At 32.7% G+C, this 23,441-nt stretch overlaps 1 protein-coding gene across 5 annotated transcripts; it reads right to left on the bottom strand.

Annotated features, from left to right (window-relative positions):
• Positions 1–1,014: 1,014 nt before the first annotated feature.
• LOC149480450 (synaptosomal-associated protein 25-like) lies at positions 1,015–23,193 on the bottom strand. Of its 5 annotated transcripts, none has more exons than XR_016317078.1 (9): positions 22,024–22,135; positions 14,607–14,700; positions 13,744–13,785; positions 11,735–11,783; positions 8,959–9,076; positions 8,507–8,635; positions 6,959–7,103; positions 3,671–5,323; positions 1,015–2,969 (listed from the first exon to the last, which is right to left on the bottom strand). XR_016317078.1 is itself a non-coding variant. In XM_089706942.1 (8 exons), exons 2-8 carry the CDS (start codon positions 14,697–14,699, stop codon positions 2,904–2,906), a joined length of 642 nt encoding a protein of 213 aa, XP_089563068.1. In that variant the 5' UTR covers position 14,700; positions 22,843–23,193; the 3' UTR covers positions 1,015–2,903. The 5 variants fall into 5 exon arrangements, 3 of the variants coding, with proteins under 3 accessions (XP_089563068.1, XP_089563066.1, XP_089563065.1); XR_016317077.1 differs by lacking the exon at positions 11,735–11,783 and adding an exon at positions 9,784–9,832; XM_089706942.1 differs by lacking the exons at positions 3,671–5,323; positions 11,735–11,783; positions 22,024–22,135 and adding exons at positions 9,784–9,832; positions 22,843–23,193.
• Between the last annotated feature and the right edge of the window lie 248 nt (positions 23,194–23,441).

The following is a 23,441-nucleotide window of genomic DNA, read 5'->3' as shown; positions in this document are numbered from 1 at the left end:
TTATATCCACCTTATAACTAAGATATTAATTACAATTTAGTAATGTCATAATATTTAAGAATCATCAACCATCAATCAATCGTTATTTATTTATTAATTACGTGTGAATATCCATGTAAATAACGATATTTTTAAATATCGCGAGTTATTTAAAAACGCCCTTACTTTGTATATTAATTATCTTCCAAATGGATAATCCACTTGCATTATAGATTAGGGAACTTTCCTCACACATTTGCAATCAAACTTTCCACAGGATGTAAATTCTCCAAGCATCAGACCGGTCATTTCAGACAATCCCTCAAAGGGGCCGACGCGATGACATTGTTTATTGACATATCTCGGTTTGGTAACGGCACGTAGCTGCTACACAATATCTTGAAGTGTCAGCACGTACACAATATCTTGAATTTATCTAAAACTTTCATACAACTCCTGAAATCAGAATGCTAATATGAAAGATAATAGATAACACGTACGCGACCCACGATCGATATCGGTAACCTGACTTGGTTCATAAGAATTTGATTATTATTATTTATGATTGGTTTATTATATGAGGGACTTTATTATATTACGGCACATGTTTATTGTTTTAAGAACGTGGATTTTTTTATTAGAGCTATATGAATGATTGAACTCAATAACTGTGTCGATATCTGAAATAGAATCGTACGGTGTTGTATGTATTGCAATTATTATTATCGGTCTCATGTAAGTAAAATTGTAAATACCGTTAGATTACAATAGCGCCGTATGGAAATCAATTTGTCTACACATTGCAATTGTACTCTAACCGTTTCTAACATCTGGGCATACATTTGAGTGATGTTTACTGGGTCAATTAGAATTACTGTTTTGCCCGTAGTGATACAAAAATTAATAATGCTTCTTGAAATTTCTAACGACCCTGTATCTAATCTTCTAATCTACCAATATCTTAAAATTTTCCTGAAAATAGAATTTCAATCAAACGAGAATACAGTTACTATGGGAGATAAATAATACAACCGGTTAGTTCTTTTAACAAATCAATAATTTAATTAGAAATTAACATTGTACACTAACGATACATTACTCTAACTCTTAAAGAAAATAATTTATCTATGTATTACAGTAGGTGTTATTAGGCTGAATATTAACGAATATATTTGCGCAGGCGGTAAATATACACATCTATTGAATAATCGATTACTTAAACACATGTGACTAATTATTATGTAAAGATGATACGGTTAAAATATTTTCTTTAATATTGAATAAGATAAATTTAACTCTTAAACTAATACGATTGAGAGAGACATAGAGAAATTTCGAAAATTTTCCTTAAATCTAATTAACGTAAGGGAGTACAGTATACTTCGAAGTGAAATGAACTGTGAGCTATTGATATAGGGTCCATTTTAAATCGCAGTAGTACTATTCTCCCCCAAGTTAATGTTAAACAACGCCAAGCCAATACCGTCAACGTCTCTATAAACTTTACACTAAGGCCGGTACATATTCGTCTCTTACAACAATACATAATATATATATATACTTTAAGTAATAAAGTTTTTAAATGCTCAACTATTAAATAGACTATTGCATTGTTTTGTAATCACATTACGCTATTCGTTATCTATGAAAGAGCTCCCTAACAAACCCACGTGACAACATTTCAACATTGGTGAAGCTCTTTTATAAATAATCCAATAACAAGTATCAAGGAGTTAATATTAAACACACGGATAATGCCACTAGCGAAAATAAACGATCTAGACGAAAGCGTTAATAAAATTAATTATACACATTTCAGGCACAAATTACCTTAACCTAATAACTGAATCTCATAATACATAGTCGTAAAGTAACAGTCGAATTGCTTATTTTCAAATAATTTATAGATTTACACCGAAGTACCAACTCAGTAAGAATAGCGAATTTTTAATACAAATAGGAACATATAATAATTGAAAAGCACTAGCTACTAAACAGGGAAAAATATATAATATAGCGAATGAACCAATAATTTATTTTGGCACATTAAATAATTTTGTGCAAATACTCTTGTCAAGCGAATATAGAAGATTTCTATCTAAGGGATAACATAAGACATTACTAGACTAGGATTCCATTCATTTTAACGAATGTACAATGTACTTATGAAAAATAAAATAACGATATCTTGTAAGGTATATGCTTATATAAACATTTCAAATTATGACCTATGTTCTGCCGCCAAACTTTCCACGTATAGAGTATAATTAGTAAAACAGAGTTCTAATTAAATATTCGTGCTTCTACTAGCTTCTTTAAAGTCTGACTAAAACTTGTATTGAATGACTACATAATAGTAACAACGTTATATTCTTAAAATTCATTTTAATGTTTTTCAATTCTCATTATTGTATTCGTGTGTATTTGAATGGAATATACATTTAACCATTACATTACTTTCATCACCTCTCTTGGGATTGTACAAAATGACGCTAATTTTACTTTTATCGTGTCTATTGTAGTAGGAAATTGAATTGATATGTCGAAAATACTAGAAATATACTTCATAGTTCATTTGTACTGTCAGAAACTCGTTATTGGTCCATAAAATGATAACACGTTAAAAACGAATCGGAAAATATAAGAACTTTAGCGCCTTACAAAATAAATTGGCAAAAATAGTGCATTTTAACATTTATCACCACTTACATATTTATACAAATAGAGGAGAAGCTTAAAAATATATAATACAAAAGAGGGAAGTGTCGTGTGTGTAGAGAAGCGATTTGATAATAAATGCTTCGTATATTCTAAGTTGGGATATTTAGTACATAGCTTTTTGTTACAATGAGCCATTTATATAAAGGCCAATATGGGAAGGTTTTTAACGTCATTCTGTAAAACCTAGACGTTCGTTGTGGTGCTTAAGATTTTAGCAGCTTATTGGCTCGCTGGTTCGCGACGGCTATGCGCGTCTCGTTACTCTCACCCTAGAAACATTTACATTTTATGATATTAATAAATCATTTTTTTGTACATGATACACATAACATAAATACATATAAATTGATATCAAGGTTAATGATCGATACAACATTTATAACTTGGAAAATTAACTATTGTAGTCTTTTAATGTAACTTGTGTCACATAATTTTGAAAAGTACAAGTAGCAAGCAAAAAGGAACCATAACTTTTTACTGTTAAAGTTATTTTTCCTTTTTGTTCTTTTTATTTAGATAAGTTGATGATATACTATATTCTATAATCGTTGAATTCTATAGGGCTTGCATTTAAACGATTGATAAGTGCCTGGTCAAATGAAAAATTTCCCTTATATGCTGGACTGGTTATCAAATTTTATTTGTGTGCAAATAACGAGTATGAATATAAATTATAAAACAACATATTGCATATAAATTAAATTGTCCTTTGACCAGTATTAATTTGCATAAAATCACAAAAGCTGACACTTGACTTTAAAAAAAAAATATTTTTTTTATAATGGCTATTTATTAGTTAAAAAATGTATTAAGCGAAACTATTGTAGCATATGTGCATTTACAAAACGGTGTTAAATTAAAATTGTTATAGACAATTTTAGAAAATTGAAATAAATATTTCTAATCTATGGGTTTATTTCGATTTTCTAATATGCTTTAAACAAAAAAATATTGTATAATCAATACTTACAATATTGCTCTTCGTATGCTCTGTTTTGTGTACATGTATGTCTCGTGGTTGTGTTCATTTATGATTCACAAAAAGCTAACTAAATGGGACTTTGTAAATGTGACAGTGAATATAGTATGAGGGTAAATAACATTATTATAGAAAATCACTATACAACACTAGCATTTTATTACTCAAAGTATATTCATTCATAAGCATACCAATATTACTTATTAATCTCATAATAAAATAAAAAAGAAATACAATTCTAAATTATAAAAAAAAATAAAAAAAATCGTTTTTCATCTATCATCATATCATCAATCGATATTATATTGATCTAATATAATAAATAATAAGCACATATTTAAAGAAAATCTAAATAATTTTTGTATCAATTTCATAGAAGCAGATATGTTAAGAGATATGTCTAGATAATTTAACAGACTGTTATATATTTGAGAAAATAATATTCAATACTATTAGGTAATTTTTATATATATAATAAATGCGAAAGTTTGTATGGTATTAGGATTTCTAGTAAACTACTGAACGTCTTGATAAATTTAGTTCAAAGATAGCTCACAAATGACATTGAGTTAGCAAATAATTAATGCGAATGAAGCAGTCACTATAAGTAATAAAAATAATTCAAAATAATTGAAACATAAATGCTCCTATGAAATTTACAAACGAAGATCCGAATGTATTCAGATCATATTATTTTACACATCAATTTACTTATTTTCATTCTATTATCACATATCGACCAATCCTTACGTACGTATTCCTCTTTTCATTTATTATCCTTATATAGATTTTGTTTTGAGAAAGATTTCTATGTAGTGGTCAAAATTTTAGGCTAAATTATCAGACAGTTGTTTTCAAGTTGCTGTAAGATTTTGCTATAAATGCATCCTTAGATACAATATCCAAAACTTCACGTCTTTTTTCCATAATCATTGTTTATTTAAACAGTATTCTTACCAAATAAAGCAAATACCGGATATAATAAATAAGTTCAGCACATTCAATAAAATAGCGCGAAACGCAAGGTTCGATTCTAATCAATCATATAGAAGCAATATAATTATTTTTCCCTAAAGGGATTCAATAATATTATTATTCCTTTCAATTCCAATTATCAAATTAAGTATATCACGTTATCTTAGCTAATTCCATTATTTCTCGATCACTCATATTGATCATTCCCTTTATTAATTACAATGATACTATACAACGTCAAAATGTCTACATAAAGTTCGTACGATTATTATAATTGATAATATAACTCGGATAATGAGAATTACTAAGCAAAATACTGGTTCATCAGTGCATTGTTGGTCGGTTGCAAACAAAACAGTAGCTTAAAGACTTGAATGGAATAATCGATATTATAAACGCTACTACAAATTGAATCGAGGAGTATCTAAATGTTCCAAATATTGTCAATTATTGTGACACACCAACGTACGCATTCCCGCCTTCGCTATATATAAGTATAACCCATGTTTTGCTCCCGTTATAGTAAAGTGTAAGTATAAGTGTGTTGTGTTTGCAACCGACGAGACCACGAGACTGGTGTGTGTGTATGTGTGTCGCAGCCGCCGTTTACTTGAGGAGCTCGTGGGCGCGCTGGTTGGCGACCTTTATTCTCGTTTCATTCGATTCACCCTACGATACAGAACAGTGTTTGTCTTGTCTTGTTTCACACAACAGCATGTTCATTAATAGATACATTAAATGAGCACATTGTTCATGATTGTTATATGTTAGTAATTGACAGTTGAGATTACTATTACAATCGAATGTCATGTCCAAGATCTGAGATGTTCATTGATGTGTCAAGGATGTTGTTACTATGGTAGCATAGGACAGTATACTAGTTTTCTTACCAATTATATATACCATGCAAAAAATAAATGATAATTGAGTGATCGTCATGCGTTTTATACTAAAATTTCTAAGCCGATTCAGAGGCTATACGATAGGGGAATCGGAAGAATCTAAAAATCTAGAGGCCAAATATAAGGGTAAAATTCACAGAGGAGATTTAGAATTTAGAAACGATCTACACATTGAATATCTAATTAATAATAACGACACTACAGACACCAGTATATCCACATAGTTATTTAATTAAAAATCTCAAGTGCAAACATATAATTAGATCCAACTTGGATCTAAATATACATTTGTTTTGAATCAAAAATAAACAACAAAGCTCAATTAATATGAATATACCCGTGTAAAGGCGAAAGGACAGGCGAATAAGCACATCGATCTACTGAGTCTACTCCTATTCATCATCATGGTAAGAAAATGTGTGATACGAATGACGTGGTATCTTTATAACCATCAGCAGATCATAGACATTGTACAAGTGCTGAAGCGTTTGTGCCAATCGTGGTCCACTCGGAACTAAAAGCTCACACCGATTATCTACATTTTTAACGGCACAAGTTTGATTTGCAAAGGGGGACCTCTTCAATATTAATACCATCAAAAAACAGATTTTAAATGATAAATCATTTTTTAAATATTCTCTAAACCAAATACGGCAATTTAATCTGAAACTTGTAGAACTGGTAGAGAAAAGAAGTGAAAAATATAAACATCATTATTTATTAACAAGAAGTTTAAGTATGAAAAAATTTATCCACTTTTGTTACGACCACGCTCCAAGTTTAGTTCGACATAACAGCTTTGAACTACTTTAACCTCCGAATACGAAAAATATTAAATGAGAAAAATATATTGCAATATAATGAAAGAAAAGTTACTTTAAAACGTAGAATAAAGGATTTAAACTTTAGAAAACTGAAAAGAGAAATCTTCAGAAAGATTTTGATGGATGGATTCAAGTTTTATTGTATAGTCTGCACCATAACAAGCCAATTTGCAAATGAACATAAGCACTACCAAACCAATAAATAATCCCGATTTATTTCAATTTTCATGTCTATCGTTACCTTGGAAATTTTTTCATAATACCATTGGCCAATTTACCATACCATAACGTATTACGGAATAGTATATTATCCTGTTACTTTCTAAAGGAACCTTGTCCAAAATCAGGTCAATCAATACTAAAATGGCGTGGTATATTTATCCTAGCACTTGGAGAACTTTGACAAAAATTCCCAAAAACACTGAAGACTATAAATCATTCTACATGAGAACTTTGCCCAAAACTTATACCCCAGGTACCAAAATCCTGCCCAAAATTCAGCACGGTACAGACTATACAACCATTCCTTTCGAATATCCAAAGGAGCGATCTATACCCCAATTCCGTAGGCACAATACCTTGCGGTTGATACGATCGATCTGCCGGTTCTGGTTCTCGAGCTCGGAGCCCATGTCGATGGCCATGTTGCGCAGGTTGCCGATCATCGTGTTCACTTGGCCCATGTTCTCCTCCATTTCGTCCTCGCGCGCGTCGTTCGTTATCCTGCAAAGAGATATCACGTTTCAAAATAGGATAAGCATACAATATATAGAAGCATAGACGTACTATAAACAAGTACACTCATAATCGTCTGTAAACTTCAATAACGTTCACTAAGGTCAGATGATCAAACATTTCAAACGTATCCATTACATTTAATATTTTAGTTTTATATCATTTAAATGCTTTATATGTAAACTAGCTTTCCGCCAGCGGCTTCACCCGCGTAGTCAAAGAAAAACCCGCATACGGCCGTGCGATTTCCAATCCAATTATAAAACCAATCCAATTTTAATTCATAATTAAGTACTTGCTAAGAGGCTTTTTGTGAATTTATTTTACAGGCAAGCTGTTTCTCCTAAACACAGGTTGCCCAGTAACCCAGCTAGGGAAATATTGGCTTGTATAAATTGTTTTAGTAGCCCTCTTTATATTTCTTTACTTTTACATGAATATAAATTGTGTATTGTAAATACATAAATAGAATCTATATTGTAAATAAATAAAAAACTCCTATCCTACGTCCTTCCTCAGGTTTCAAGCTATCGAGATTAGCCTGGACATACATACAGACAAACAGACTAACAGACAAAAATTCTAAAAACTATATTTTTGGCTTCGCTTTCTATTGTAGATTACGCCCCAAGAATTCTTTTAAAAAATATCCAATGTAAAGTTTTGACTTTTCTACGATTTTATTATGTGTAGATGAGAAATAAAAAAAAGATAAAATTTTCGAAATTAAGTAAGTACCTAATTAATTTAATTATTAACCTACATAGATTCATGAAATTACAAATGAATATAAATCTAATAAAGGTTATAAAACTATTTATAATCAGATTAGTGTCACGATCGTATTTATATACCAGAAGCCATAGTCGAAGTTGAGCTCCAAATATTTTCTTGAAGATTGCTTACTCTTGCAAATACGTAGTTTAGACAGTTTTAATTAGAACGAAGCCAGTTCTTTTTACTGCCGACAAGACAGCTGTAAATTAGTATGTACAAGTCGAACAGCAGCAAAAGTAAGTACGATAGAAAACGTTATCCTCATTTATAAAATGTTTCCAAATCTAAATTTATTTAATGTAATATGACATTCCTTTATGATCTTATTTATATAATGTTGTTTTTTAACCTTCTATTTTTTTTTGGTAGTTTTTTGTTATTACCTGAAAATTTTGTTCTACGTACCATTCAATCTATACTCTATATTATACTAGCGGTCCGCCCCGGCTTCGCCCGTGGTACATAATATGAAAAATAGATGTTGGCCGATTCTCAGACTTACCCGATATGCACAGAAAATTTCATGAGAATCGGTTTCGGAGGAGTATGCAGACTAACATTGTGACACGAGAATTTTATATATATTATTATATATACCTCAGAAAGATACAAACCTGCCAATATACCCAGCCTGTGGGCCGATGCCATTGCGCTCGTCCATCACCCGCTGCGGCTGGTTGTTCACCACTTTGCCGTCATCGTTTCCCTTCCATGTCCCATCGTCTTCTTTGAATGATGCACCCCTGGAATTGTGATCATGCTCTTATTTCATATTTCCTGATCAGTTTAGTTTATAGTAAGTGATTTTCTTGATGGGATTTAGGCCCTGTGGGACGCAGTAGGTAAAAAGTTATCAAGTAACATTAAATCAAAATTCTACAAAAAATCTAGATTCTATTAAATGTATAGTTCCAGCTTGATTGACTTTACCACCTCGACCAATTATTGGTTTAGTTATGAACCGGTTCATAATTTAGTTTTCTCCTATGATCTTAAGTCTTGAAAATAATTGTATACTGATTCTGAAAAGGGGCATATAGCATAGAAATACAAAAGCGTTTCGTACTTGTTACAGGGCAGCGCGCAGATGCCACAACATTTCTCCATTCCCGACAGATTTTTCTCCGCTTCACGCATATCAGCGTTGATCTGATCCATGCCCTCCTCGACTCTATCCAATTGCTCTGTTTACACACAAGTCATGTTTAAGAGGCGACCCTTGATCATCCACAATTTATTTGAAGCACCTAAACTTTACTCTCGCGACTTTCTTTATTTAATCGTGTATTTTTTTTTGTAAATTCTCAACGCTCTCGACAATAACCGGGATAAGTGTAGGCCAAAATAATCTCAAACAATATTTGATATTTCAAAAGATCGCGGAAGAAAATTCAAATTTATTACCTCCTTGCCCTACACTCGCCCCGGTTAAATTGATAACTAAATTTACTTTTACCTTGATAATGATGTATGTGCTGATTACTAAGTGAATACCAAATACTCGTTATAGCTAACATTTAGAATAATAACAATATAAATAGTAAACTCTACTCATGCAATCACAGCAAGATTAAAATAGTCGTGCATAGCTAGATGCGTGAGAAAAGAACTAAAAGATGATTCGTTTCGAGTACATAACATAATGATAATTTTTAATCTCAAAGTCTCCGTGAGCATCAGAGACCGGAGACACGACAATTATTAACTAATTTTAATACATGGTGATGATAAATTTTACCTTCATTATTTATCCATTCTTATTAAACTGTTAGCATATTTTCAATTGAAATTTCAAGTATATAATGATTTTCCATAAACAATATTGACTGGTATTTCAGACAAAGCCTTACTAAGTTATGAGAGATGTAAAGTAGTACTACTCGATGCTTACCGCCCTGTTCATCCAGCATGACCAGGGTTTTCATGCCCACCTCGTGACTCTACAACACAATAATGATGTCACTATAGCTCGCCAAACGAATGAGGTGAGAGGACGGGAGCGGCGCGCGCGCGCGGGCTGCGCTCGGGCGGGCGCCTCGCCTCGGGACATCTCATACTCATTATAACTCAAAATGATAACTAAATAACAAAACAAAATAAACATAATACATGAACATGATCACGGTGAGCCGCAATTCGGCGGGCGGCCACTCCTCCGGCGATGGTGTCGAATGAATATATTAGCAAATTAGCGTAAAAATCAAGCCATTCTTGTATGAGTGATTGTAGCAAAGTATGATAATAATTACAGTACATTTTGAGCTATTTTACGTGGAGGAGGGAGCGGCGCGGAGGTGGTGCCGCCCGCCTCGCAGACAGACATATATCGCATCGAGCTAACAGTAACAGACCTACTGCACTAACATTAATAGTACGCTGCTAGCCATGGAGATGAAGGCGTATACCATAAATACTCTATACGTCAACAGACAATTGGTAAACGCGCAAACATATCAATATCGCAGAATGATAAAGAGAAGAGAATAGTAAATTCGGAAAGATAAATAAATATACCTATAAAAAGCGTTCCGATCGATAACATCAACGGAAGAACTAAACAGATTGCGCAGCTCATACAAATTAAATCTTCAGCAAAGGATAGAGAAATAGTTTTGGCGACAATTAGCAACGAACGGCCATCGGGCTTCTCTATTTACACTATGTTGTCATAATCATCCCCATCGAAACATAGAACATACGCGAAACATAGAACATACGCAACATCGATCTGAGATAAGTCGTTATTCAAGAGAAACGTCAAAGAAAAACATAGAGATTAATTTATTATACTGCACATTCAACACAGACGTTCTCACGGCTCGACTACCCAGTGTTCAATTTAACTCTTACCGCCCTGGTGACTCAACATATGAAGCGCTTGCCCCCCGGCGTCCTCGCTCTATACATAAAATACAAATCAAAATAATATATCGCAGGAGAGAGTCGTAGGGTGTGTGTGGGGTGGCGGGGGACGGGTGCTCAACAGTGCACGGGTGTCGGCGGGGACCGCACGGGACGCGCGCGGGTGCGGAGCGTGCGGCGGCGTGGCGAGCGGCGCAGCGCCCTACGCGGCGTGCGGCGGTGCGCGTGCGGCGCGGGAGCGACGCGGCCGGCGGACATCTTTACTCTTCGCTTAGTCACATACTGCCAGCGTTTGGCCCGCTGTCCATATTCATTACACGTATCCGTCTTCGCTGTGGTTCCACTCCGCCGGCCGCGGCCGCTCGGCACTAACACACACTACTCGAACAACGACATGCATGCAGTGAAGCTTGCAGGTAAAAACCAGATTAAAGTCGTATTTGTGCTCAGTTTCTCATGATTCATGAATTATTTTGTGTGATGTTAAGAGTCGTGCGTTGAGGAGAAGCGTTTCGAATTTACTTTATACGATCTTTCTCAGTTATGTGATTTAAGTAGGTCGAGTTTAATATTTGAAATGCGGAATGTAAAAGTATCGTACGATCAGAAAACGATTCGTTTGTAATGTAATCTTATTCGATTTGGCCGGCGTCGACGTTGAAAATAGCGCTCGCTGTCAAGTAGTGCAAAGTGGTGTATATTAACTACATAATGAAAAATAATACAAAGATGCGGGCGTTCTTGGTAAATTTGTTAGACACACATCAGAAAAACCAAAAGAAAAGTTAATCGGAAGCCAGCATCTTTGCATGCAATATATAAAAATGTTATTCTCAAATAGCGGTGAATTTCCCCTGGATTTCGTTACCAAACACCCTCTTCGGCTGAGCGAAAATCCTAGGATGCTCCAACATGGTTAGCGAAAGGTAAAATAGACAAAACTGTAAGTAACTTAGTGTTGCAATTTGCATTTCACTCACCTCCCTGGTCATCTAGAGCGACCAGAGTTCGTATGCCGGCCTCCTTGCTCTAAACCAGCCGCAGAAACAAAAAGTCAGAGAGCATGTTAGTTGTGAGGGGTACAGTGGAGTGAATGGATAGTGGGCGAGAGCCGCTCGTGGCACCTCTGGGTACACGAGCAGTGTTCAGTACTTGTTATATTGTGTTTGAAGGGCATTTCCGACTGTATGAATTTAGCTTTCCTCATCCATACAGTCCGAAGATGTCCTAAGTCTGAACGGTGTTGAGTAATGCGAAGTTGGCACTGTGTTTGTTAAAGAACATTTGTACAGACATGTTTGCAGCAGTAATATATATATATTGACAACGTAATATTGTAACGTAATCTAACCTATAAAAGATAACTTAAAAAAATGTCTTAAAAAATATATATTTTTATTAAAACTCAAATAAAAATAGGAGTAAAATAAAAGTATCTAGAGTAATGACATAAGTATTCGACTGTTCTGTATTTGTTGTGAGAGTTTGCAAGGTGTAGCTCGATATATCTGTTGGAGTCTAGTGGCAGGTACGGCGCGTGTTAACGCCCATTTTGGTAGTATGTGAATGTTCGAGAAGGCATGAAATCATACAATAAAAGATTACAGTCAACAACAGAGAGCAGCCACTACACAGAGACCTAATACAGAACAAACTAAAAGAAGAAATAAATAAATTAAGAGAAGATTATTGGTAGAAAATTATTTGGGTTGTTCGTAAAAACGTAAATTGGACATTCATATTCTTTGTTATGAAATTATCAACTGTCAATATGCCAGTGTTGTAAAGATTGAACTCATTAAAGGAATATAAAGAAGGTGCATCAGAGAAGTGATTCGCCTATATGGCAGAAGGAAATTTAATAGAAGTTTTAATAAGATATTAAAAGGGTTTTGTCTGAAGCAAGCCCAAGCAAAATCACAAAACTATATTTGGAAGAAGCGCAATTATTTGAACATATATTTACTAAGGGTACACTGATTAACATCTGACTCTAAGGAGGACTTTTGGATTCATTCTATTATAATGGGCTCTCATGCTATGGAGAAATAAACATCTAACTTGGTTTAAAAAAAGGACTTGACAGTTAATTATTTGTGAAATATTTTGTTTTAGATTTCTTAAAATCGTATAATTACGTCTTTGTTAACTGTCAATTCCAATATTGAGGAATAGGATTATTTCAATCCACAATTGTTTAGGTAAAACGCTACGAACAACACAAAGGGCTAAGAAATCTCTAACAGTTGGACACATTTAGACACGGATCATGCAACACCCATATAATAACGATAAAATAAATATAATATCATATTCAATTATATTGGCATAAGGTTTCAAATAAAACAATAACCAAGAAAGAAAAGAAAACATAAATCAAAAGCTACAATAGATAATATACATACACATCGAATAATATATAACATTAGCGACATCGAAACACAACAGCCAAGGATAGCAGAGGCTGCGCCCTAAAGGGTACGGGGGGCTTAGGGTCAAACCGAGTTAGGGGCTACCCAGGACACTTCCGCAATACCCCTCACTCCCTCGCATCGAGAACACCTCTCTCACAGATGGTCACAAATAATTATATAACCAATGGAATAAATCAACAAAAATATTTGGGGACTATCGGGGGAAACAAAATTTTACGGAAAATGAAACACGTCTGAAATAACGAAACCGCATCTATATGTTCAACACAGTTTCAATTCTCCACAAAGAGAATTTATTATTACATCTTTTCATTTTGATAGAATGGACTTTAAAGTTGATCTGAAACTATGAACTTCACAAATATTAAATAAAATTAAGATCTATCCATTATTTAATTATTACTTGGAAGGTATTCTCGACATGTCATGCCATTTTTGCTGCCATTATATAGTTTCTAATGTATTTAAGTTAATTTTGAGTTAACAATGGCAGATATAATTAATTCATTATTGTGTTTTATTAAAACGAATATAAGAGCACGAAAGAAACCTACCTCCTCGCATAGTTGCATCATACGGCGCGTCGACTCCAGTGACTGAAATTGATATAAAAGCATATTAGTAACATATAAATACAGGTCCAGCGCATGTAGCTTTCACATACATAACTAGTTATTCAGGTAATGAGCCGTCTTTGCTCTGCCAATCTAATTGTACCCAACAGGAAATCGAATCCAGAGGTTCCAAAACAAATAATGTTACAATAATCCTTTTAGGATGTTGGCAAATAAATATCAAATTAAAATGTCATAACAATTATTACTGAGTACTGTACTTTTTGAAGAAGGAAATAAGTCGACATGGCTTGCTGTCCCTATTAATCGAAAATCCATCTTTGCAGATTTGTTGCCGAACTGGAATTGTGTTTGGGAGATCCCATGTAGACATGGAATAATTAGGATAGGAATATAATAGTTAGGAGTTATTAGTGCCAGCCACGAACTCATCTTATAATAAAATATTTTAAATATTCCTTTACTGCGTAGTTCTGTATGGCAATTATACCGTTGCTCGGGTAACCCAATTAACGTTGAAGCAAACTTTGCTCCCACGTGGAACTTTGTACTTGTACTTCTTTGAAACTCAATATACTGATTAAATTGAAATTATATATTCGAGCGTAGATCTTCATAAAATATTTTAATAGGTTAGAGCAAATCTTAAACATGATATTTACAGCTATTTAATTCCAGATAATCCTTAGGTAATAGTATATACTTTGACCTTTGTTTTTAACATTGTCCTGTGATTAATAAATGAAGAAATGTCAGATTTTTATGGGATTTTGCAGTAGGTTAAAGGTGCACGGGCAGGGAAAGTGGTTTAGCATAATATAGCAGTCAGTATTCATACAAACCTCATCAGTAACTTGGCCCGCTTTTAATTGGAGCTGTTCTAGCTCGCTGCGCGGCGCGCCATTTTCGGCGGGGGGTGGTACGGCGGCAGGCATCCTGTAAAAATTTATGTTTATTTAAACAATAAATACCTAATGAAAATATTTTCAAACACTTATTTAATGCACGCTTGATTAAGGACCTCTTTTGCGTGGATATAGATTAAACCTTTGAAATTTTAGTCGTGGCCGGACGATACTATAATTTTTATTCAATAGTATTATTGGTGTTATATTTGAAATTACTATTCTACCTACTATATCGGCACGAGTTATGTGAAAAAGGTTGAGATCTACAATATCTTCCCAGGTCACTTGCTTAAAATGAAAAAAGTTAAAATTTTGGGACTTCGTTACTTACGAAATATTTAATTGAAATTGGAAACAAAGATTTGATTATTTTGCAAGGTTGCGATTACATTAAATTAAAGACCATAATAAACGTGATGAATCAAGTTCGTTTGTATGACAACATCAAGTATTACGCATACACCATTGTAATTGCTGCTACAATGTAGAATTTACATTTTTTTTGTTCTGTGATTCATTGAATCATAATTTGTATAGTCGGTTTTGGCTGTTTTTTTCTAAGGCACTTAATTTCAATGCATCTTGATAACGAATAACCTTAAATATTTAATGGTCACGACACGGAAACGACGTTATTTTGCTTAGAAGTCTTAGTACGTATTTATATTTGTAATATAAATAATATAATCCAAGTAAGGTACAATAATTTTATAATTGTCACATTTAATTTATAGACTAAAGTTATATTTTAAACTGATAGGTAAATGAAGGGTAAATGTATAGAAACGATAAAAATAAAATTATGTAGAGGAAAGAAACTATGTCAAGAAAATGTTTGTATTATTTTAATACATGAAGATGAAGACAAACAATAGAACGGAGAAAAATATAAATTCTCAACACTATGAAAAACAAATATGAAAATGTTCAATGCAGAAATCCTAGATATTAACTTGCACTGAAGAAGACAGTTTCATTATGCTTCAAGCATTTTGCTAACAAAACGTGATTGTGAACTTGGTAAATATAAATAAACGGGGTTGCACTACGTCATGACCTTGAACGTTGGCTAACAAAGAGGGGGTAGATACGCTACAGCCTTGCTCGCACCCTCGTTGAACGGAAATATTCGCGGATCATGATAATACGTTTGATTTCCACGTGTCATTATAGAGGGTTTGCATTATGTAACATTGCAGGCTATATTTAGGTTATCGTTTATACTCATTCTTTCGGGTGTGCGAAAGCGCCTCCCGGCCAGTTTAGATCCTTAGTAGAAAGCGGCCTATGTGTATCCTTACATTATTGCAACCATAAAATATTATATTCTATAACCTTAAATTTAGACCTTCTACAATATCTTATTCCACATTTTTATGACTTAAAATTTTTATGCTATTAATATTATTGCTTCAAGATTGTGTACCATTTATGAGTAATCTTAACTTTTTTTTTATATTCATAAATTGAACTTTTCATAAGTATTTTCTATTCAATTGTTCAATTCCATCGAGAATAATATTGTATTATTTTCGTGACAAGAATGTGTTCAAAGCCAACAATGCCGCTCGTAAATCATTGTAAGAAAGGGAAAGTACTGTAAGATTTACGAAAACAAGCTGAAAAGTGTTTGCTCGTAAAATTTTCAACCAACATGCGATGGCGTGCTCTCGCGACCCGACCTTTGAATTTTAATGAGTGTCAGTGGCTGTGCCTGGCTTACAAACAGCTTTAATATTAAATAATGTTGTCCTTTAATTAGCTTTGTTTGGATTTAATTTATTAGATCTTTACCAGCGGATCCATTGTTAAGAATTTTGTCTGGAGGAGCTTATTTGGGAAGTTTATTTATGGCAATTGCTAAGTGACGGAAACAAGATCTTCAGTGGGACATGCATAATGTTAGACAATTTGGAAAAGATTTCATTAAATGTTTGTATTAAATCTACTCATGAATCTATGATCGCCTACGCAGGCCTACGCCCATTGACATTTAATATAATTAACGAAAGGGGAAAGGCCACTGTAAAGCAGGCACAAAATTAGCTAAGAACAAAGTTATACGATGAAGTTAATAAACGGCTGACCTATTACAGTAAAAGGTCTGGAAAAGTCTAGCCTGTTAATATTTGCATATTCTTAGGAAGTGGGCACAGTGGCATTTCAAGAGATAGGGGCACACGAGCAGCTCAGCAAAATCAATAGACGCGCGCACCGCCTCCATAGCCGTTACACCCCTGCCCCCAACCTCTTGCTACTTTAACTTGTTCAACGTTCAACCTTTCATGCACCGGTTATTAATAAAATATGTACATTCTATTTCAGGTGTTATCAAATATTTTATGGCCAAAACGTATGACGTTATTATGACGGTATTATCGAAGTATACCCGCCTGAGCAACTTAATAAATGAAATTATATTGAATTTACGTTTAAGCAGGTGGTTGGTTACTTTAGTAGATTGTCATGTACAGTATGATATACCAGTCAAGAAAAATAAGTCTGATAAGATTTTACTATTGACCATAGCCATACGTGCTAGAGACGTATAAACAATTTAATCTATGGACAATGTAGGTACTCAAAACCTCCACAAATAATTCGATTTTCCAGCATAATTATTATGGTATAACTTATAAGATCTGAACATAAGTCGACCTTCACCGGCGTGATAATAGAATGAGACCAATTTTATAATAAATTTAGTCTATTAAAAAATGTATTAAAAATGGGTTGACTGGGAAAATCCTGGACAGGACAATTTTAATGAATTAAAAAATACATTTTCTTTTTTATAAATTGCAGTATCAAGATAATAAAAAAAAATATATAGTTAATAGACTTAAAGTATGAAACCTACAGAATGTGCAGTCATAGTCGTTTTCTAATATTTACCGGGATTAACGGCTAGGTTAGCAGGTATAAACAGGTATGTCGGTATACCAGTTACTTTCACTTGATAGGATGATGAAAAAAAAAATTATGTCAGCGCTGTTTTATTACAAAATCGTTTTATTATCTCGAAACTGCAATTAATAAAAAATGAAAATAAAAGATTTTTTAATAATTAATTAAAAAATATCCTGTCCAGGATTTTCCCAGTAAACCCATTTTTAATACATTTTTTAATACACTAAATCCATACTAATATTATAAATGCGAAAGTAACTCTGTCTGTCTGTCTGTTACTCAATCACGCCTAAACTACTGAACCAATTTGCATGAAATTTGGTATGGAGATATTTTGATACCCGAGAAAGGACATAGGCTACCTTTTATTGCGAAATATGTACCACGGGCGAAGCCGGGGCGGACCTCTAGTTTATTATAAAATTGGTCTCATTCTATTATCACGCCGGTGAAGGTCGACCTATATTTGGATATTAGACCATTATCCTTATGCGCTTTTAATTATGAGACAATTTAACCCTTTTTTGTATAAATGCTTTTAAACAATTTAAGAATATCCACGGTTCGAGATATCAGAATACAAATGAAGAATAAATTCTATATTTCTAATTTAGGTAAATACCTAACTCAACATCAAAGGAGAGTTCTGATGATTATGATGTTTTGGCGTATATTTGTATTGACTTAATCCAATTATATCACGGGTTTCCATGAATTACTTGATTGAATCGCAATTTGTATTACTTTGCCTGGATCTACGATACCTACTGATGAAAATTTTATTACGTTTACATAAATTTTTGAATTATGGAATGGACTGAGAAATTCATTCACTTTTTATTTTGTTCTTATCTTGTCCCATCATTAAAAAATATTTACATTGATATGTTTCTATAATCCCTTTGTATAGAAAGCATTTTTTATTCAATATTATAATTTTTTTATAATACCTTTAAGCACTGAATACAAATTCTATATTTAGTAATTAATTCTGTATAGACGAAGGGGGCGGGGGTCATTTTTGTTAAGGAATATCAGCAAATTGCCAATGATCAAGTTTTTTTGCAAAAGGCAAAGTGATTGGAGAGGCGTGAATAAGAAATTCACAAGCATAATATACATCAGTCTCATCCTTGCAGATCGGACATGTGGGTTGCCAAATTACGTGAGGTTCTTGACACGAATGGAACGGTATTTTATGATCGAGTTCGTACATGAGAAGTTGAATAGATACCTAGTTCAGAAATATCAGTATTTAAATAAGGTCTGGGACGGGACAATAGTATTCGCTATGAAAAATCGTTTAAAGTTATCTATAATTCGTAGAACGTTCAATGCTCCTATGATCGCAGCGGCTTGATCTCTCCAATAGAGTTCAATACACAAACAGATTTTCCACCTCACTGGAAGTATATTGCATATTACATTCTAGTCTCTAGTGGGTGGAAAATTGTTGATCTATTATCAGTGTATGCACTTATAATCATACTTCACTGCGTTTAAATTACTTATATCACGAGTATTCCTTCTTTTTATAACGTTACGAATGAAACATTTAACTGTGTTGATTATATATTATTTGTGAAACACAAAATGGTCTGGAAAAGGTACATAGGTACTTAATACAAAAAGAACCGTACCCTGGGGTACAAATGAAAAAAAATTCAGAAAATCTTCTATATCTTTTTTTCTAAACAACGGTTTCTTTTGCGCGTTCGTGTATTTGTCGGGGATGAGGAGACACGTAGATACCGTATTCGATCAGTGGTCAAGATATTGAGAACACGTCGTACGAACCTGTCGGGGTACTCCAGTACCCCTGGGTACTACGAACGTAAGTATTTTAAGGTTCATTTATTTTATTTTTTCGCCTTTTGGTCCTTTTATTTTATATTTTTTATTGATAAATTTAATGTACAATTATAAGTTTACTTTACATTCATGTTATAAACATACTGTTATTGTTAAATAGTGTAGGAATTTGTATTTTCAACAAATTTATGATTTGCTGCATGATTTGAATACCTGAGTTATTCATTTTCTTTTTTTGATGGCAAATGATGGATGAATTTTGATTTTTTGTGGGAGGTGGAATAACAAGAAGAGCTGGTACTTGGTGAGGCATCAAAATATGAACCAGACGAAAAATTTTTTATTTTTTATTATAAAAAACTTCACCTAGAAGAACGATTTCAGTACATAACTTTGCCAATGTCTCTACAAATAAGTAATGGAGATATTTTAAGACAACAATTACCAATAACTGCAGGGACCACTGCTGTTTCAAAATCTGAGATGTAACTGTGAATATCCACGTTAAAATTCCGTCAGTCCCGCACACAGTGCAGGAAGTGAAAACTTTTAATACATTTTGATCACCAACGTAAAGTGTGTGTAAATTGTAGAAAAAATATAAAAATGCCATGATAAATTAAATTATTAGGACCTAAATGAATGTTAAGATGACCTTAATAAGTCAACATTTAATAAAAGTTAATAATCTTTTTGTAATCTTGTTTTTTTCATAGGGGTACACTTGTACCCCTGGGTACCGTTAATGAAATTTTAATATGGGTACGGTTCTAGGGTTAAATAAAGTTTGTTTTAGCTGAAATCTTCCTTTTTTTCCTTAAAAATACATCGATGAGATGATACGCCAGAACGCTTTAACTATTTGCTAATACTAAAACACACGTAGTACGTGCCTTAAAACGTAAAAACGTAAAAATCATAAAAACCTAACAACACAATCAACATAAAATGTCTGAAGATTGCAAATTGTCCCTAAACGTTGGCACCCCAATAAGCGTAACCCTGACCCATATCTATAGGCATATCCATAATTTTGCGTAAATGGGGGCAAACGCGGTCCCGTGCTAGATTATTCATGTGCCGAATCACGCAAACTGCGAAATATGGCCTTCGAGGACAATCCCAAGTTTGTACCAAACTGAGGGTACAAATCATTATTAATTTTATTCTTATAAGAATTGAATTGATTTTTGTGAATGCATCAATCTTTTTTAAATAAAATGACATAATATAGTGGGCAAATAACAAAATGATGGCTCTATGATGCCAAATTTTGGTGGAGACCTTGGATAACAAGCATTTTTTTGTTATTTCAATTTTGACCGGTAGTTTAAAAAGTGGTCATCTTATGTAGTTGTATTTATTATCTAGGACTTAATAAATTTTATTAAGAACTTAAGATAGACTTAAATAATAAACTGGATTATTCAGTATTATCTTGTTGAAGAAATTGATGACCACTTCATATAAACTATTTATATTTTTATTATTTTATAATAATTAGTTATAGATTGTTCCTTTTTATTGCTCCTTTCTGGACCATTTCTCAAATAAATGAGACAAAGGTAAAAAAAGTTTATGATAGCGATACAAAATTGATCAAAATTAATGTCTTTTCATGAAATATAAAAGCAAATACACGAATGAATTCTGAATGTAAAATATTGAAATTCAATAGAATTAATAAGTTCAAACTGTTTTGCTATTTAGTAGAAATGAAAACAGAAAAGTAAATCTCAGCTTATGCATATTATAACCTGATAAGTGCAGAGTTCTCGGTAAATTACCTCTGAGAATATCATTTAAGCCAAGTAAACAACAGCATGTACATGTCATGAATCATTTCTGTTACTTAGCTCATGATTAGCACCACACATGAGTAATATTTGAGGTGATACATAAAATCATACAGTTTAATTGAAATTCAAACTTTTAGTGGTAGTATCAGCAAACCCTTATTTTTTTGTACAAGAGGGTAGCGCTTGACCACAATCTTGCTTGATGTAAAACTCAATTATTGAAACCTTATTTCTACAAGCACAGCGCACATCACTTTCTTAAATCACACTAACTAATAGGAACTGTAGGTAAATTAAAGATTTAGAAGATACTATACTTATTGTATTTTCAAATATGATCATGATAATATTCTGTTTTTTTTATTCCTCATTTGTGAAATTTATTTTATATTTTATTTTAATTTACTCGATCAATAGTTTATTTAGTTATACGGATAAACTATACTCTGCTTATTACTCATACTTATAGCATAGTATTTTATGTTATTTTAGTGAAACCTGGGTTGTCTCTCATAGTAGTTAACCCATTGACCACCGTAAGGCCCGATCGGGGCGCGACACAATAGATTTTCTATTGTGTCTGTGATTCCGAGGACTGATGGATTAATTATGTATTCAACTTAATTATAGCGAAAAATAAACTAACATTTAATTAGAATAATTAATATTCATATCTTTAGTAAAATATTATGTACATAACCCAAGTTACACTGAACACTCCCATTTTTTAACCAATTTGTGAAATCAATGTTTCTTTAAATAGGTACTTATCCTTTTAAATTGATTTGCTGTACATATATTTTTAGATTTGTAATTTGAATGGAACTTACTTGGGTAATAAAGGCTCCATTGTACAAGCTTATTTATGTTATTGAATAATTAATAAAACTTAATGTTTCTCTCCTAGGTAGGTATCTTATTTGTTTGGTGAAATCAGCCACTCTAAAGACAGCACAGATAAATAAATGTTTTCAGTACTGTCAGTTTCAGGAAAATATTGCTATGTAAAAATATTGTAGGTTTATTGTGACTGATGAATAAAATAAAAATAATAATGTACTATTTACATTACACCTGCTCTGTTATATATATTTTGAGATGCTTCTATTCTAATAATACCTGTGTGTATTTAATTTTTTCAGTTAAAAACAATTCAGGAAAATAAACAATGACCATACTAATGTGTTGTAAAATGATTGACATAATATCAGCCATATGATAATTAATTAGGAAGGTACAATATTTCATTCTTCCAGGCCTATAGTAAATGAGGAATATTTTTTAATTCTAAAATTTTACATATTATCAGTTTTTACTGAGGATCGTTGTAGGTACCTATTATTAGTTACAAATTAAATGAAACCATTTATATAATTACAGTAATTGCTTTGGGATTCGCCGTTTTAATTTTTTGATGATTTTTGAAGAGAAATAGATGTATGACGTCATATGATACAAACGATTACTAATTTTAGTTCTTGTTGGAGGTATATTCTCTTTTTTATTTAATTTCTGCAATTAAAAAAGGATTCGTGTATTAAGTATTGACCTAAATATATGTACATACATTCGTTTATAAGAATATAGTACAATATGATGTTTGAGGACAAAAATGGGAGTGTAAAATTAATGTCTAGAGTGCCACTTACTTGTTTTTTTATTGTAGGTCTTCAGAAATTCCTTCAAAATCCTGTGAAGACCACTGAGTACACAATAAGCACTTAACAGAACACAAAGATTAAATGAAAGACTTTCTCTTCTTTGGAGCAGGAGTGTTGGTCGATTGAGTCGATGAGGTTAGCCACAGAAATGCGCAATGTTTTGACTATGCGCATTAAAATCCGGACTCGATTGTCATGCGCGCTATGATATTACGTATTTGTAATTATAAATACAAAATTTCATTTAAATTTTACGTTGTAAAAATTATTTGCAGTGAATAATTCCGAAACAGTAGGCAGCTCAGCTCAGCTTTATTTACATTTTACATTCAGCAGACAAAAAACCTAAATAACGTAAAAGTGACATCTGTCGATGTCTGATAAAAACAACATTATTACTATAGTGACATCTATAATTTAAACATTTGAAACATTCATGATTCTGCTATTTGACAACAGATGGTATTCAAAATAAAAAGAAAATAATAAATAATAAATTTTAAATGTGGGAATAATCTTAATACGATTAAAGAAAAAAAAAACTGATTTATTTATAGCTTTTTGTAATAAACATTAAATTATGTTAA

The sequence above is a fragment of the Colias philodice genome, chromosome 18 (genome assembly GCF_061535455.1).
Source record: "Colias philodice isolate Cphi_HAF_F1 chromosome 18, ilColPhil1 Martin Lab GWU primary, whole genome shotgun sequence".
In the NCBI taxonomy this organism is placed as follows: Eukaryota; Metazoa; Arthropoda; class Insecta; order Lepidoptera; family Pieridae; genus Colias; species Colias philodice.
The sequence above is the reverse complement of the archived record's forward strand: the minus strand, read 5'-3'. Positions and strand labels throughout refer to the sequence as shown.

What these genes read in the sequence shown, in the direction of transcription:
- LOC149480450 (XM_089706940.1), bottom strand. Translation starts at nt 22,043, where the DNA reads ATGGAGCCTTTATTACCCAA. An exon ending in TGATGCAACTATGCGAGGAG is followed by an intron (nt 11,784 to 13,743) that starts GTAGGTTTCTTT and finishes CGGCTGGTTTAG; the next exon opens with AGCAAGGAGGCCGGCATACG. An exon ending in CGCTCTAGATGACCAGGGAG is followed by an intron (nt 9,077 to 11,734) that starts GTGAGTGAAATG and finishes GTGTGTAAACAG; the next exon opens with AGCAATTGGATAGAGTCGAG.